Source organism: Panthera tigris, chromosome B1 (genome assembly GCF_018350195.1).
Source record: "Panthera tigris isolate Pti1 chromosome B1, P.tigris_Pti1_mat1.1, whole genome shotgun sequence".
In the NCBI taxonomy this organism is placed as follows: domain Eukaryota; kingdom Metazoa; phylum Chordata; class Mammalia; order Carnivora; family Felidae; genus Panthera; species Panthera tigris.
The window spans coordinates 140,804,865-140,822,740 of record NC_056663.1 but is presented as its reverse complement, the minus strand read 5'-3'; the positions used below and the strand labels follow the sequence as shown (position 1 = coordinate 140,822,740).

The window sequence follows — 17,876 nt, the reverse complement described above, 5'->3', positions numbered from 1 at the left end:
CAAGATGGGGCAGTGGGTATGCAGGCAGCCTCTAGACTTGGGGAAGAGACAAGGCAATGGATCTGCCCCTAGGGCTTTCAGCAGGAATGTGGTCCTGCTGATGCCTTGGCTTTAGGACTTCTGACCTCTAAAGCTGTAAGATAATAAATTTGTGTTGACTTAAGCCACTGAGTTTGTGGTAAATTGTCACAGCAGCAGCAGGAAACTAACACACACCCAGCTCAGAAGGCTATTGGGAGGACTGAGTTGATATAGGCAGGCATTTAGCACAGTGCCTGGCACAGATTAAGTGCTGTGTTTGGTGTCTGTTCCTCACAGCAGTTTCAGGAGATGGTTATTATTACCATCCTCATGTTCCAGAGGAGACAGAGAGGTTAAGAAACTCCCTTAAGGTCACATATCACTATTAAGGGGCAGAGTTGGGATTCAAGCTTAGGTCTTCTAGCTTTAGATTTTATTTGCCTCCCAACTGCTCTACTGGCTATAATGAGATACCTCCCTCTGCACCTCCCCTATTTTTCCCTACCTTCTCCTTCTCATTACTGTCTCCGGCTATCCTCTTCTTCCCCTTTCTCCCTGTCTTCCTGTCAGTCTTTAGATCAGCCGCTGCCCTGTGGACATTGCCAAGTCCACAGGTAGGCACCTGATAGTGAATGAAAGGTTTGAATTGAGTTTACTGTGATGGTCATACCTACAGGAAGGCTGTGATGCCATTTTTTTTTTTTTTGACAAAGTCCCACTAAATCAATAAAAATGTACAGCCCATAAAACTTTGAGTTATCGTCCTCGTTTTGTTTACTGAGCAGGGCAACAGCAAAAATGAGATGATCTTTGGGATTTGACAAATCCACTTGTCTTAGGAAAGAGAGATAGCCCCTGGCAGCTGCTTGCTTAAAGCTGTGCAGAGATCCATCAGCATCACTGGTGTGAAAAATCTCACTTGATGTGGACGAGTCACAGGTGGCTTTTGTGTAGCTTCAGGAGAGAACAAGGAAAGAAGGGCCAGGCTGCCGTTAGCCTGAGCATTTTAATCTTTTTCTGCCAGCATCACTTTCCTGCTCAATTAATCCAGATGCATTCTCTAAAGGTCAGCACATGTCAAATTTGCACAAATCCAAAGGCATTTAGCCTGTAAGTCCCCAAGGAAGCTGGCTACTGTCACTGATGAGGGGTGGTGACACTGACCTGCTGCTGAGACGATATTACCTGGATCGAGAAAGCAACTTTTGCTGGGGAAACAGGTATTTAAAAGGAAGGCTTGAAAAAAAAGGAGGGATTAGTGTGAGCCTTGAGGTGGTGAGAGGTGGAAATCTACTTTGGCTAAGAAGTTGGATGAAGAAAGCCAGACCTCCTTACTGACAGAACAAATTAAAAAAGAAGACTACTGAACAAGTGGCTTAGGGAGGAAATACACATCTGGAATGCTATCTGTATACATTTTGAAACAAAGCATCAGAAAAAAAGAAGCCTTCCAGATAGGAGGATGGACCATTGCTGACATTAGTCAGCCAACCAGTCAATTAATCAACAGGTAATTACTGAATGCCTGCCATTTGCTTAGCATGATGCAAGACTTTGTGATACCATTGACATTGACCAACAGGCCTTTTGATAAAGACTGGAGTTTATACTTTTCATAAAATTCTTAGAGTTCTCCAAGTTTGTGTCAAATGCCTTCAGAAGCGTTTGTATAAATATTTTCCCAAACATCAGTGAACCAAGTCACTGATTGGTATCGGAATGTTAATTAAAACGTCTGATGCTGATAATGCTGACTTATTTCCAGTTCAGTTCAGTGCTATTCAAGATAAAGGCCAGCCAGTGTTGGTTTAATAATTTATAACCGAGCAGCCCATATCTGTAGAAATCTCAAAGTCAAGTGCTGAGAAAAATCCAGCACAACCTGTCATAAACGGTGGTATGCCCTGGCTGGAAGAATTTATAGCAACCAAGTTCATTGGTGGTTCATGCTTTGAGTTTTACAAATGTTAGATATAAAGGGTGGGGAAATTCAAAGGACAAAAACCTCCTCATTCTTTAGTCTTTTAAGTACTTATGCTATTACGAAGGGCTTTTCTGACTCTAGCTAACATAATAAATCAAAGTAAGTTCAGAGGTTTCTGTTAGCCATTCTCTCTCTCTTCCTTCCTCTTCTCCTTTGTCTCTCTTTCCTTCCTTTTATATTCATTTCCCTTCCTCACCAAGGCAACTATTTTAATTTTTTTTATCTCTTTGTTTTTATGGTGTCATGTAAAATGGATATTCTCTTGAGTATATATACCTTTTTTTCCCCCTTAAATGATCTTGTGTCATGAAGTTCAGGTTATCACTCAGCATTATGGTTTTCACTCAGCATTATGGTTTATGAGTCAGCCGTGTTGCTATCTCATCTAGCCCTTTGCTTCTCACTCCTTGGTCTGCGTCCCCCATAGCTCACCCATCCACTGTCCATGAAGGACTCCCTACCTCCCTCCATCCCCATGCTATCACTAGAGAGCACCAGTGAAAAGCCTCAAACACTCCCTTTTATGAACCTGTGTGGAAGGTTCCTGGGGATGGGTAATCTGGGAGCAGAATTGTTTGTTTCTTATCTCTGCATATTCTTTATTAGACTAAGTAGTACCAGATAGCTTACCAGCTTCTATACTCTTCAGTGTGAAGGTTGTCTCATCTCCACATCCTTGCTACTGTTTGGCATTATCATCAAGCTTCAGATTTTTTTTTTCTTCTGGTTAATAGATATACTGGGACATCCCATTTTAATTTGCATTTTTCTGATTATTAATGAGTTTGAGAGTATCTTCAACTCCAATTGGACTGGGATCCCCACCCCCAAGGCCATTTTGACTTTAAGTCCTATATTAAATTGGATACCCCGGTAGGTGTACCTGCCAGCTATGTTATGGTTAGTTCAACGAATAATTATCTGGTTCTACTTCCACTATGAAAACAGAAAGTACAGCGTACTTTGAAATGTTGGAGTCAAGGAAACAGAACTCAGATGAGCAGCCAGAGAATGTGATTTCCATGTTAATACCAACTATGGACATTGTAAAGAATAGACTTCTCTGCTCCCTTTGCTCACTGCTGACTTTCTCTGGTGGGTTCCTCCCCCTTAGCTTGTGACCAATCCTGTAAGAGTTGTGGTCCTAATAGTCCCAGATGTCTTACCTGTGCCGAGAAGACAGTGTTGCATGATGGGAAATGCATTGCTGAATGCCCTGGTGGGTACTATGCTGAGGCCACTGGCAGCTGCAAAGGTAAGACATGGGTAATCATTATCATCATCAAAAAATATTTAGCGCATTTGACAATACTTGCTGCTCATTTGGGAATTTGTGTGTATGATGGGAAAATGTCAAATTAAAAGGAATAGCTTTTTCATTATAGAACCTGTGTGTATTTGGTGTGGGAGTGGGTGATGCGGGTGGGTACTAGAGGACTTGAGTGATTAAGTAAAGTACTTATGCATACCAATCACCTATTAGAGATCATGTGGTCCTTTTCAATGCCAAGAACATCTTTAAGATATTCATATAGTCTTTGTGTACTTACAAACCCTCACTAACTTAGGTTGTAGGTATGACAGAATCCTATCTTAGATGGCATTTACAAATACATGTATTGGCAACTATGACACGCCACAGAAAGTAAAATAAAAAACCAAGTTTGATGTCTTGTAAAGCTGACATCTGTATCTATTGAAAATTTGATCTTATATGCTATATGTATTATTTCTTTCAGATTCGTACAAATTTAACTATGAAACATTTCTATTTTAGACTTTATAAGTTTCTACTTATATATGCTTGACTTGTGTCTTTCCTTGCAGGCAACTCTGGGAACTTATTGCTGCCTGGGACACCTCGATTGCCCCTCTCCTCCCAAACAAACATAAATATTTTCACTTCTACCTATAGTGTGGGTTAGTGGCAGAATATTGAGATCTGCCCCACAGCCTTGACTTATCAACCTCCCTCCTGTCTGCCAACCTCTTTACTCACCCAGTGTTTATTCCTTTTCCGCAACATCCTGCCCCCAAGGGTCTCATCCACTTCCACACTCCCCTTTCCTGGCTCCTGCCCATTGTTCTCTGGAGTCTTTTAGTATCTCAATCCTGTCCCTTAGGACAGGCCATGGTAATATCTGTAAATTAGAGTCAGAGATGTCCCACTGTTACCACCCAGGACCACAGTAGCAAAGATGCATGCCTGACATTGTCATATGTAATGGTCAGGTTGTTTAATATAATTCTTACTTAAAACCTTGTAATGTCAGAAGTGTCTTAAATGACCAGTTAGTCCCACCTCACTGTGCATGTGCCAAGAAACCTAGGCCTGGAGAGACTCTGACTTGGCTAAGGACATAGATGAGTTAGTGGACAAGTCAGCCAAAATTCCAGTGCTTCTAGCACTCAGACGCGTAAACTTTCCACCCTTCCCTATTCAGGTTCAGGGTTTTAGGTTCAGATAGACCTAGGGCTAAATCCCAGCTCTGCTGCTAATTAGCTCTGTGATCTTCGGTAAATTTTTTAACTTCCCAAGACTTCAGTTTTCTCGTCTGCAAACCCTCAAAATTGCTATGAAGTTAAATGCAGCAATGTGTATAAAACATTTAACACAAACACTAAATAAAAGGTAGCTAATAAATAATAGAACATGGATGGATAAAGGGGCATTGTGGGCAGTTCTGGTAATATAACCCTCTCTTCATACATCTCTCCCCTTGATTTGGTGTGACAGCTGAAAGGGATTAAGAGTGACCCAGGAGAGGCTTCCTCCCACATAAGGAGCCCAGGCAAGAAGGAGGCTCTTTAGTCCTGGGTCCCATGGTTCTCTCTCGCTCTCTTCCTCAGTTTGTCATCATTCATGTGCCAGCTGCTCCGGACCCACGGCCTCTCACTGCACAGCCTGCATCCAGCCCCAGGCTCTGCGCCAAGGCCGCTGCCTGTCCAGCTGTGGAGAAGGCTTCTACCCTGACCACGGGGTCTGCAGAGGTACTGTTGGTGTCATTTTCACTCTTAGGAGACTTTCCCATCATAAGGACAAAGATTTAAGTTACTTTTCAGTGCATTTTTCCCTATAGTGTATCTTACATGGCTATGCATACGTTATATGCTTTTTTTTTTTCATTGCCAAGGGATACTCTGAAAAACTCACATGGGAATATTTGTGATGACACCCAAAAGTTCATGATTTTTCAGGCCATCCTTGAGAAGACTGTCATTTCCCTTACTGTACGTTAAGATGAAACCAAACTCTTCCTCCTTCTTCCTGTTCTCTTAGAATTGCTAATGTTTGGGGTTTTTTTTTTTGTTGTTTTTGTTGTTGTTTTAATTTTTTTGCCTTCAGTTTGTTTTTCCCTGAAGAATTTTTTTTGTTAATGATATAGCCGAGCAAACTGAGTTAGTAGCAATGCCTCTGGCTGAGTGAAATGGAAACTCTTTAATAGCTGTTAGCCAAAAAGGCTTTGGGCTCATTGGGAGGGCGGGGTCATTGCCTTTTGAAACTATAACACTGGGAGCAAACACTTTAATTAAGTGAAATTAATGTATGTTTGCTTATATGGTAGGGCAGCTTGGAAAAGAGTTTGAGAATAGTTACCCAAAAAAACGTATATAAAATAGGGTAACTATAATAAATATTCTGCAAAAGAAAATTTAGAAAATCTTTTAAAGAACTCTTCTAGAATTAATTGTATCAAAGTTTAGTATATTAAAGAGCCCTTGTAAAGAGTTGATTATATCAAAATGTGGGCATGAAATAGTTCCAGTACTCTATCTGGCTCTGATTTCAACCTGTAGCCGAGGAAAATAAGAAACTATGATGGATTGTCAAATTCTTGTTGCTCCTCCAAAGGGGACTGACTCTTCCTGGTCTAGAAAAGCAGCCTTTCCTCACATAAGTTCTAAGAAAAATCTGTTGCCTGGACACCTGTACGGTGGGTGATGGATGACACGGTAGACAATAACGTAACAACCATTTTTGCAAAAAATACAGCAATGGCCTTTGTGTGGGTGCCTGTTAAAATCTTCAATAAAAACTGAGTCCGTGATATTAAAACATCATTCAGTGAATGTGTATCTGGAGAACCAAGCCAATATTGTCCAGTTTGCTGTTTTTTTCATACTCTAGCTTGACAGCCTTTACAAACCCGAGAGATGTGACCAGTTAACATTACCCTCACTGTGCCTCTCATGAATATTATCACTCTGTGCTGTGTATAGAACACTAGAAGGTAATTTTCTGATAAGATGTATCAGGTGAACTCTTCTAAGTAGTTTAGATTTAATTAGGGACTCCCCTTGGTTGCAGCATATATGTGACCCTTGGATTGTTTTCTGCATTTTATTCTTAATGGCAGCCTGTCATTCCTCTTGCCTCACTTGTGTGGGTCCAGAGCCCTCTCACTGTGCCCAGTGTAAGAAGCCTGATGAAGGACTGCAAGTTGAGCAGCTGTCTGGGGCGAACATCACCTCTGGCGTGTGCCTGTCCCAATGTAGAGCCCAGTTTTACTTGGAGAACACTGGACTTTGTGAAGGTGAGGAAGCATGATTTGAGGAAATGTTAGGTAGCTTCTGGCCTTTGCTCTGGAGAGATCCTGGGAGGTGGGACCAAAGCCAGAAGCCCTTTGTTTTCACATAAGAACTATTCCAGGATACTTGTGGATGGAGAAGACCGACATGCAAAGGAGACCCCACTCATGTTCTCCTTCCCTTGGTGAATAATAGATGATCTTAAAAAGCTGGTTCCATTTACCCCACTGTCCCTAAAGTTACATTCTAAAAAGTTCCAGACAGGAATTATTTCAGAGACGGTATGAGTAGCTAAGAAAGGCCCAGTGCTCATGGTAGAATTCCATTTATTATTTCTTCCAATTTGCTACTCTGAATATGAATTGGCCCCTTCAGGGCAAAATCTGGACTTCTGTCAAAATTTAGAAGTGACTCCCGCCATTCCTTAGCATAGCATCTACAGAGAATTGATGCCATCTTGAATAATTTGACTCAATAGCTGGATCATCTCTGAGTGGTTGAGCAGATGAAGGGGAGAGATGTGTAATTTTGGGGGGAGGTAGGGGAGGCCCCTCTCTGCTCTTACACAAAGTTGCCTTGCTGTTGGGTATATTTGACTCTCAAGCTACTTGAAAAAATCAATACTTATATTTTTCATTGTGAGCATAATGTATGTTCATTAAAGGAAACTTTGAATGTAGAAAGATAACCTGCCCACCATCTACCACCATCTACCACTTGGGTAATTACTTTCACCATTTTGCTGTAATATAGCCAAGTCTTTTCCTGTGCATAAGTTTGAGTTTTTATTTTTACCACATAACTGTTAAGCATGCTGCAGATTCAATTTTGTATCCTACAATATCCAATTTTACATTGGAAGGTACTCTCACATGGAAATGATGGATTTCAAGGTTAAGTTAAAAGATTTTAACACAGTGAGTCCTATGGAATGGTAGGAAGTATGTAGATTTGGAATACAGAGACCCCAGGCCAGACAATTAAGCTCTCTGACACTTTGCATTCACAGCATTAGAATAGAGATAACTATCTTTCACAGACTTTTTGCCAAGATCAAAGGAGGTTAGGAGTGTGAAAGTTCTTGGCAAATTGTAAAGCCCCATGCTCAACTGTAATAAATCTCAGTCCAAATACTCAGGTACTCAAGAACATTATAGAGGTAATCCCCTGCTCCCTGGGATGCACCAGGCTTCAGGGAAGTTACACAGTGCCCAGAAATTAGGGGAAGGGTCTTTACTCTCTAAATACACTGATTCCTACTCACGTATGCATTGCCTAAACTCTCTGTGGTCCTTTAAACTCTCATGGTTCTGTTTCCACAACCACTTCTGAAATACAAGAATCTTTATCACTAAGAGTCCCAGTGCCTTCCCAAGGCACACACATACAGCCTTCCCCTCTGATCCTGGGAGAAATAAAGAAGAAATCTTCCCAGGCTACTCAGCATAGTTAGCCTCTTCCTATAATTTTGGACACTATATTAAAAGTGAAAAATAGGGAATTTGAAGAGGGATCAGAAAAGAGAAACAAAAATTAACATTTGTAAAGTTAAGTCGTAAATAAATATTGGAGTGACCAGGATTATTCAGCCAGAGTATAATGCTACTGTTGATTTGGTACACACCATGAACCACACGCTAAGTGAAGTGCCTTACTTGTTGTTCACATAGCTGTGGTGCCTTATGGGGTCAGGGGGACAACTGTATTAGAGGAGAAGAAATGGAGGCTTCCAGAAGTTAAGGCTATAGCTTGTTCAAAGTCATGTAGCCAGCATAGAGGAGAGTCCAGTGGATTCTAAGTCAGCCTGACTCCAGTATCTATGCCCTAAACCTGGGGGCTACCGTGTTATGGTTGCTGAAGAGGCAAAAGCACAGCATAGTAAAATGCTGCAGGATTTAAGGAAGCATCCTTGACAAAGGGGAGTTTTCTGGGAATCCCTTTATACAGACACCTTTTTTAAAAGGATTAGAGTCTAATCCTTGTAGAGTGGTTTAATTGTGGCCCCATGTGAAAGGTCTAGATTGACCTCTATAGTCCCTTGTACCCCGTGATTTTATGCTAGTTAACATAATATTATTAGGTATCACACATATAGCTATCTACTCACATTTATTACCAAATCCTTGCACAATCTCTGCTAGGTAGATTGTTGTACTCAATTTATAAGTGATGGGAATGTGGCAGAAAAAGGTTAATTGAGTTGCCCAAGATCCCATTGGGAAACTTGAGTGCAACCACCAATTGTTTCCAACCCTATCTGAGTATTAAGTGTGTTGACTGATGTGTTTCCTGTCACTCATCTCATATCTTTGGAAACCTTTTTGCCTCCTCCCAGTCTGTTCCATTGTCGATTCTGCCGAAGTGTTGTCTATGAAGTCAGGCTTGAGAGCCCTATGAGATTGCACTGGGCTCCTTCTCGCACATTCCCAGAAATGCCCTTGCTTCTGTGCAGAACATTTCAAAGGGTTGGAGTTTTTTTGTGGCTGTACCATTGAGAGTTTATTTTGCAGCACTTTTGATCTCAAGTGCCTTTCTATAAAGAAGAGAAAAACAACTATTTTCTGGAACTCTCCCTCTTCCTCTCTCTGAGACTGCAGTACAGAGTGATTAGAATATTACTGCAGCTAATGAAAGCGAGAAGCAGATGCATTATAGGAAGAAGCAATTTACTTAGAGTCTGAAGTGGTGTCAGAAGTTATCATGAAAGTTTCTACTCAGAGCTACATGACAAACCCAGGAATTATCTTGTGGAAGATGAAACAAAACTACTTGAGATATTTGACTAACATCCAAGACTATGATTGAAGGACGAAAAAATACAAAATTAACAAACAGTGACCAAAGAGAACCTTGTTGATGAGTAGCTCAAGGGCAGTCTGTTTTTATTCATTCCTTTTACGGATTTCTATTGAGTGGGCCCTGGGTGGCAGGCATTGTCTGGGCATTGTCTGGGCACTGGAGGTACACTCAAGAATGAGTCCGACAAAATCCCTACTGTTGTGGAATTTATATTCTAGTGAGAGAAACAGGTAATAATGAAATGAATAACAACAGTAGCAACAAAACCCACGTCAGGTACTTGGGTAGTGGTCTGTGCTGTGAAGCCCACAGCGGGATAAGAGAGGGGGAGAAAGAGTTGGGCTGATGTGCGTTCCAAAGCAGAAATACTTTGGTGAGCTGGGGACGGCCACCTGCATGTGTTTGTCCTGTGATTTTGGCTCATGCTCAAAAATGAACTTGGGTACTTTAGAAGATGGAGCTTTGACGTTAATGTTTTTTTTTTTTTTTCCATATAGCCTCTGTGTTTGCAAAATGTGGCTAGAATTGCTGGTACAAAAGACCGTCTGTTACTAATTGTGAAAGACAATGTGGAGGCATTTTCAGTAGTCAACCCAAACTGTGTATGTTTGTTGAATATTAACATTTAGTATTAACATTTAGTACTTAGTATTAACTCAAAGAAGGATTTCAGTAATGTTATCCAGAGTTCATTTCACCTATTTAACTGATTCTGTCAGCATTGACAGATTCTAGTTCATTAAAAAAACCCAGGAAATACCCATCAGCTCCCTTGCACAAATAAAATAATAAAAACTCAATTCCTCCAAAACTTTCAAACATCAAAAAACTATACTTTACTTTTTTTTTTTCTTTTCAAATTTTTATTTAAATTCTAGTTACTTAACATACAGTGCAGTGTTGGTTTCAGGAGTAGAATTCAGTGGTTCATCACTTACATATAATACCCAGTGCTCATCACAATCTAGTGCCTCCTTAGTTTCCATCACCCATCCTAGCCCATCTCCCACCCACCTCCCTCTGTCAACCCTCAGTTTGTTCTCTATCTTTAAGAGTCTCTTATGGTTTATTTCCCTCTCTCTTCCCCCCACCCCTCCATATGTTCATCTGTTTTGTTTCTTAAATTCCACATAAAAGTGAAATAATATTATCCCTTACTTTTTTATTCATCTATCCTAATTGGTTTTCCAGGCCTCCGTGAGTTCCATGAATCCATATGAAGTCCCCAGGGTAGAGGTGGGTAGGAGGTTGCTATGTTGTACAATTCCAGGAGTGCCATTCTTATGGTAATTCCCAAGACGGATACCTCCTGGGGGCATTTAGTGACTGTGCAGCCTGTGGTGGATGGACAGGACAAAGGACCTGGAGCTCTTGTCACTGGGAGGCTTTTCCTCTTTCCTACGAATGTTCCTAGGATCAGGCAGATCTCTAAATTCCTTTTCAGATTTTCCTTCCATTCTTGTTGAGATGTTTTGTTTTGTTTTTTCTTTCTTTTAAAGGGTTCAGCTATTTTGAAACCTTAGCTTTTAGTTGCAGTCTGTCTACATCAGAGCTTTTCATAAGAATCTGTTGGGAATCTTGTGAAAATGTGGATTCAGATTTAGTAGATCTGGGATAAGGCTAATGCTCCTGGTCCAGGGACTATAGTTGAGTAAGCAAGCCTCTAATTTAAGAAGGGCAAGTATATCATTTTATCATTGGTATCCTTCTTTCTAACTAAAGCAGTTTAAATTTTTTTTTTTAATTTTTATTTATTTGTGTGTGTGAGAGAGAGAGACAGAGACAGAGTGTGAGCTGGGGAGGGGCATAGAGAAGGAGACACAGAATCTGAAGCAGGCTCCAGGCTGTCAGCACAGAGCCTGACAAGGGCTCAAGCTCACAAACCGCGAGATCATGACCTGAGCCAAAGTCAGCCGCTTAACCGACTGAGCCACCCATGCGCCCCTTGCCTGGGATATTTTAAAATGCTATTCGCTGTTTATCTTAAGTTGAGATTTAACTAGGTATCTTTTATTTTATCTGTAAATCCTACTTATAACCCTTCAATCTTGAGATAACCTCTTTTAATCTTTTGGCATATTTTCTTACAGTTATTTATACGCATACTTGTGTGTATACACACACACACACACACACACACACACACCACTTCATGGCTTATAAGTTCCTTACAACCAATTATTTTATTAGAAATTTTGTGAGTTTACATTTACTCCCATTTTATAGACGAAGAAAGGAAGACTTAGAAGGAATTAACTAACGAATGATTTAGCAATGGAGGATCCTAGGCTTTAATACAGGCCATGGTTGCTCAGGAAATGTTCCCTTCCGAGCCTGTATCCTTTGTTCTTCATTTCACACTAGAGCCTTACAATTTAATTTCAGGCCAGGCCATCTCAATTAATGATGCAGCTCTATCACCATGTCAACAGCTTGGCAATGGTGACCAGGACCAGAGCCGAACATAGTCAGGGTGATTAGATTAGCCATGTAATTGCCCCAATTCTGTGGCAAATGAATGATGGATTCTTTCAGTTCCCACACAATTCAGCAAGAGGGTCCAAGATGATCTGATTTTGAGAGAATTGCAAGTTTTTAAAAGTGAACTCTGTACTGCAATAATGAATTTTACTTACATGTCTTCTGATGTAGTATGTCGGTGGGCACACTGCTTTAACAAGGAATGGAGAGGTAGTAACCATCCCAGTGGCCCCCATTCCTGCATTGGCATCCTTCTCATTCTACTTAGAATAATCATGGAGCTCTACTCAGGTTAAACATAAGAGAAATTTTATTTTATTTTATTTTATTTTATTTTATTTTATTTTATTTTATTTTATTTATTTTATTAAAAAAATTTTTTTAACATTTATTCATTTTTGAGAGACAGAGAAAGACAGAGTGTGAGTGGGGGAGGGACAGAGAGAGAGGGAGACACAGAATCCGAAGAGGCTCCAGGCTCTGAGCTGTCAGCACAGAGCCCGACATGGTGCTCGAATTCATGGACCGCGAGATCATGACATGAGCTGAAGTCGGACACTTAACTGACTGAGCCGCCCAGGTGCCCCAGGGAAGTTTTAGCAACCAAATCTTTCCAGGTCTTCTTTTTCAGTCTTGAAGATAGTATTGTCTCCTTAGGCTGGGTCTTACTGCAGGAAGCACATGTCAATATAGGTTTGGTATCAATTTAAAAAAAATTTTTTTCCTCTAGTTTTATTGAGATGTAATTGGCATAGAACATTTTGTTAGTTTAAGATGTACAGCATCATGATTCACCACTTAGCAACTTTCAAATATACAATATTGTTTTAACTGTAGTCACCATCCTGCACATTATATCTCCAGAACTTATTTATCTTATATCTGGAAGTTTACACCTTTTGAGCATCGTCACCCATTTCCTTCCTGGCAACGATCAGTTTGTTCTCTGTACCTTTATTGTTCAGCCAGCCCTAGCCGTTGAGTGTTTTTCAAACCCTTTGTGGTTGTCTATGCCATTTTCTTTGTTCTTAGTGGCCTCTAGATGTTGAGGGTGTGCTACGTAAGATTTGTTAGTGTCCCAAAGGGGAGGATCTCAGCAGCCAAGATGATGGCTGATCAACACTAGAGCCTCAAGTAGCAGCTTTTAAATCATGCAAATATACCTCTTCGAAGGGAACACTGGGGGATGGGTATTTCAGTCTGCTTCCTCTGCATTGAGCCATGGGGTGATAGCCAGCCAGTTAAGAACTGTTTCTTTGTTTGCTATAGTCCCATTGAACCAGTGAACTCTAATCTCACTTACCACCAGAGCCAGGTTGTCAAGGGGGTGCCAAGCATGTGCGTAAGTGCCTTCCAGGAAGACACAAATGACCTGGAAGGAGGCAGAGGTAAAGCACAAATATGGTGTCCACCTCCCAGGTCTACTAGGAGGCTCGCAGTCAGTAGGCCTCTATGCATGTGTTAAATTAGAAGCCTGACCCTTAGCCAACAATTTTTAAGGTATGCAAATAAGTCTCTTTCTGGGAAAGGCAGGGAGAATGGGCTTTTCTGACTTCCAGTCTCTGTACTGAGCCCTGGGGGAATAACTGCCACCAATTTTTGTGGGCGCATTAAGAAATACTTCTTTACTTGCTATATAGTCTTATGGGTTTTGTGGATTCAAGCCCGTTTGGCTTTCAGAGCTAGGGTTTTGGGGACCCATCCCATAAGCGGACTCTTAAAAGCTGGGGCATCACATGTTGACTCTAAACCCTTCATTCCTCAGGGAGAAACTGGAAGTTCCTTCCTGATTGTATGGTGCTGTGCAGGGGGGTGGAGTTTATGGCAAGAGTGTCCCAGCCTTTCCTGCCTGTTTCCATACAGGTTTTTTCTCATTTGCCTGATATTTAGGAGTCCCTCAACTAGTTTCTGAATTTCTTTCAGAGGGAATTGTTCCAGGTGTCACTGTAGATTTGGTGTGAGTTGGAAGTGAGTTCAGGAGCCTCCCATGTCACCATCTTGGACTGGAACACCATTTTTTTTTTCTTTTTAAATAGGAAATTCACCAATTATTTTGGTCAGTTAATTAACATGCTTTAGGTGAATCGGAAGAAAAAGTACATTGTTTGTATTTCGATCTATTTAGTTGTTGCTAAGTTTCACCAAAGGCCTTAAGGCAAAGAGCTTTAATTAAAGAAATAAATGGGCAGGAGTCTGCCTGCTCCGCTTAAGAGTATGTTATTATTTATGAAGTTGGGATTCCCTTGCATTAATTGAATAAAATACATGGCATCTATATTAAGCAACACTCTTTAATGTAGTCCCCAGAGTGCTGACATAAGCTGTATAAATGCATGCCTTCTGGTAATGTTCAATCTTTTTCACTTTCCCCTTCTAGTTTTTATAGCATGGGTGTGCTCAACTTTGGGGATAGAAAGATGAAAAAGATATAGACCATGCCTTAAGGACCACATGATCAAGTAAGGGAGAATGACATCTGAACAAGGAATTAAAAGAACGTGATACACATTCTGTTGTAGGGGCCAGGGGCAGGCTGCCCTAAGATGGGCCACTTTGGCATAAAGACTGTTTTCAGTTAAAAAGCAATCAAAACCCAGCAGATTCAGGAAAATCTCTTTACATTCCCCATGCCTGCCTAAAAAGAATTTAGATAGAGGACCTGCTCCAGGAAGAGAGCTATGACCATAGATAACTACATTATGATATAAATTGGGTATGATAGACAGGGAAGAACCTAGCAAGATCTATTTGATCAAAGTCCTTGTATGTCCCATTGTTTCTGAGTGGCCCAGCAAACATTGGTTTACCTAACATTTACTGTCTTTAATCTTCCTGAGGATTGTATGTCTTCTCTTTGAGCTCTCAGACCCCTAACCCCTCTCCTTAGTTTAAGATAACATATACACTTCATTTTGCATGTCTTTGGAATTCCAGTGTCTGTATGGATTCCCCGTACATACACTATTAAATTTGATTTTCTCTTGTTATTCTGTCTCATGTCAGTTTGATTCTTAGGCCAGCTAGAAGGACCTTGAGGGGACAGGAAATTTCTTGCTCCCCAACTGTAATGGCAGTAGGCACAAGTTCACAAGTAGCCCGCCCTTGGCCCCTACAACAGCATGTACCATGTTCTTTTAATTGCTTGTTCAGATGTCAGTCTCCCTTACTTGATCGTGCTTTTCTTAAGGCATGATCTATATCTTTTTCATCTTTCTATCCCCAAAAGAGCATAGAGGAGACTGACTCTGTCTGGGAGAGAGAAAGTATGAGAAAAGATTTGCAGAGAGAAAACTACATCATCAGCCTGTTGGAGAATTAGTAGTTCACCAGGGAAGAAGGTGGGAAAGAGCATTCCAGGTCATGGAAACAGCAGGTGCAAAGGCATGACTTATTTGGAGAAGTACGATGCATTTGGTATTCCCGCAGTATAAAGCCGAAAGTGGAGACATAGGGATGAGTCACATCATGAAGTGCTTTATGTGCTACGCTAAGGAGTTTAGAATTGACACTCTGGGTACTGGAGAACTTTTAAAATATTTTAAATAGGGGAATCATCTGGTCAGTTTGCATTTTATAAAAATCAATCCCTTACTTGTGCAACAGGTAAATGCGGAGAAACAATGGGACTGGTTAGGAAGCTGCTGCACTAATCCACATCATGAATGATATTGAAGGTCTGCACCAAAGGGTCATGGGGATGGTTAAGCTGGGATAGATTTGACATAGTTTATGATATTTGACAGAGTCTTGGATGGGTTGTGGTGATGGAAAAGTAAAAGTCTAAGGTTTTCAGCATGGGTGTCTTGGTGTATGGTGGGACTGCCAAGTGAGGCAGGGAATAAAAAAGAAAGACAATGTGGTGGGTTGGTTGTAAAATTGGGGGTGGATAATAGCTGCAATTTTGGGCAGAAGGAATGTGATGCCATAATTTGCATTAAGTCTATATGGGCTGAGCTTGGAAGTGGATGATGAGTAGTATTTTGAAAATAAGGAATATGAGACACCAGTGAAGCACCAAGTTAGAGATATCCCTCAGGCAGATTTATGTAATTGGAGTTCAGAGTAAAGGCCAGAGATGTGCACATAAATTTGGGACTCACCAGCATGGAGGTCATCATTAAAGCCATGAATAAGTTTTCTTAGAGTGAGAAGAAGGGCAGAGGTTGCCGTTTTGGGAAGCTCCAGTATCCTGACGTAAACAGAGAAAGGCTGAGGGGAAATGATCAGAGAGATGGGAGAATTAGAAGAATGTGTTGCCAGTGTTTCCATCTACCTATCCACCCACTGGCTCACCTACTTACCCACCCATTCAATCAGCAGGAATTCATTGATTGGGAACTTAGGACACGCCAGGGACAGGGACTATGATCAGTACTACAGTACTACTATGATCAGAGATGAAAAAAATATGATGTTTACTCTTAAGTGGTTCTTAATCTAGTGGGAGAGTGGGGAGGAATGGAGGGATAAGTTAAATCAGCTCATTTTAAAAAAGGGAAGAAGAAAGAGAAGAAGAGGATGGTGAGGGAAAGGAGGAGATTGATTTTATTTGACTTAATTCATTTCAGTTTTCATCCCTTGTCACAGGACTCCTACTGTATTTCCTAGAGGATTTTTGATATTTACATCATAATTCAAGAGAAGTCTACCTCAAAAATTGTTTTTGACATGAAAAGCCAGGAAATTTTATATGATATAAAATTAGGGATGCTGAACCACTTTTTATATCACTGAAAAGAAAAAAAGTAGTATGTTTGTTGTTTGAAATTTAAATAGGGGATAGGGTAGAATAGAATAAGAGAGTAGAATATAACAGAACAAAAATTGATATGTTTTAATTGTTTTAGGTAATATTTTTCTGGAGTCCGGTTCAGTGGACTTTACAATCATCTAAGGACAGTTTTAATGCCAACACTTTTAGTGCTTAAGCTGCTCAGTTATGCTTTTTCAGAAATATACTTAGCCATCAACTGGAAAGTCACTCTCTAAAAATGTAGTAGTACGTGGGGAAATTATTCATAGAACTTCTTTCAAATCTTTTCCATATATGCCCTATAATGGAGTTAGTCTTCCTTGAAGGATCTTAGACTTCAAACCAGAACTCCTGCTATGAAAGCAGATTCCATAGAATGATAGAGCCTCATTAAAGTCACTGAAAGAGTATAGACATTTCCCAAACTGGTGCAGAATTGAAATTTTGTGAGATTGTTTTAAAGGTACAAATGCCTGTACTTACAGAAACAGAGCATTGTAAAGGAAAAAAAAAATCCTTTGACAGGGTGGCCACCCAGTATGTCCTTTTCCCTCTGTGCCCCTCGGCAACTAACAGGCTCATTATCCATTTGGTTATTAAACATTTCCAATGACCCCAGCTCTAAGGTTTGATGTGGTGATATTTAAATTTCTAAAATCTAGTGGGTGACAAAGGGACTTTCTTGTGGAATTCTTGGCCCATCAATCTTTCAACTTATTTGTCCTCTTTGCTTTCCTGTTTTATGAATTCAAAAATAACCTTTACTTACATTGAGCCAGGTTATCACATTGACTTTGTGACCAAATGGAATGAAATAAAATATGTTGTGTGCTCACAGGCATTAATTCATATTCCCTAGTTTTCAGTTCCACAATGATATGCTTTGATTTCCTATTTATTAGGGAGGTATAAGAAGAAGAGCTAGGGATCTTAGCAATCTTGTAGTCTAATATAAACATATTGGTATTGTCGTAGGTATATTTAAATATGTGGAAGTATGTTGCTTCCCCAAATCATCCTGGAAAGCTTTATGTTGACAGTATAATTTAGCTGATTTTTGAAATATTGCCACCTGACTTTTGATTACATGCCGCTTTGTTCATTTGTGTTAAACGTGTCTTGCATAATGGGCTAATGTGTACCCTTCCTTTTAATATTTGCTTACCTATTCTTTTTTTGTTTTTTGAAAAGGAAATATTTTCTCAGTGATTTTGAAAGTGCTGGGGGGAAAATTCTTACTGTGATTTGTGCTAATAGAGTTGTTTACAAGGCAATATAAGAAAGGAAATTATTTTAAAAATTGGAGCT

General features: G+C 40.3%; 1 protein-coding gene across 1 annotated transcript in view; it reads left to right on the top strand.

The window, feature by feature from the left end:
- Positions 1 to 17,876, top strand: part of FRAS1 (Fraser extracellular matrix complex subunit 1) — a 422,079-nt gene that overhangs the window by 211,688 nt on the left and 192,515 nt on the right. Inside the window, exons 16-18 of the mRNA XM_042984325.1 lie at positions 3,120 to 3,260; positions 4,856 to 4,996; positions 6,364 to 6,540. Of these exons, the coding sequence (XP_042840259.1) occupies positions 3,120 to 3,260; positions 4,856 to 4,996; positions 6,364 to 6,540 (459 nt within the window). The remainder of the gene's footprint in view (positions 1 to 3,119; positions 3,261 to 4,855; positions 4,997 to 6,363; positions 6,541 to 17,876) is intronic.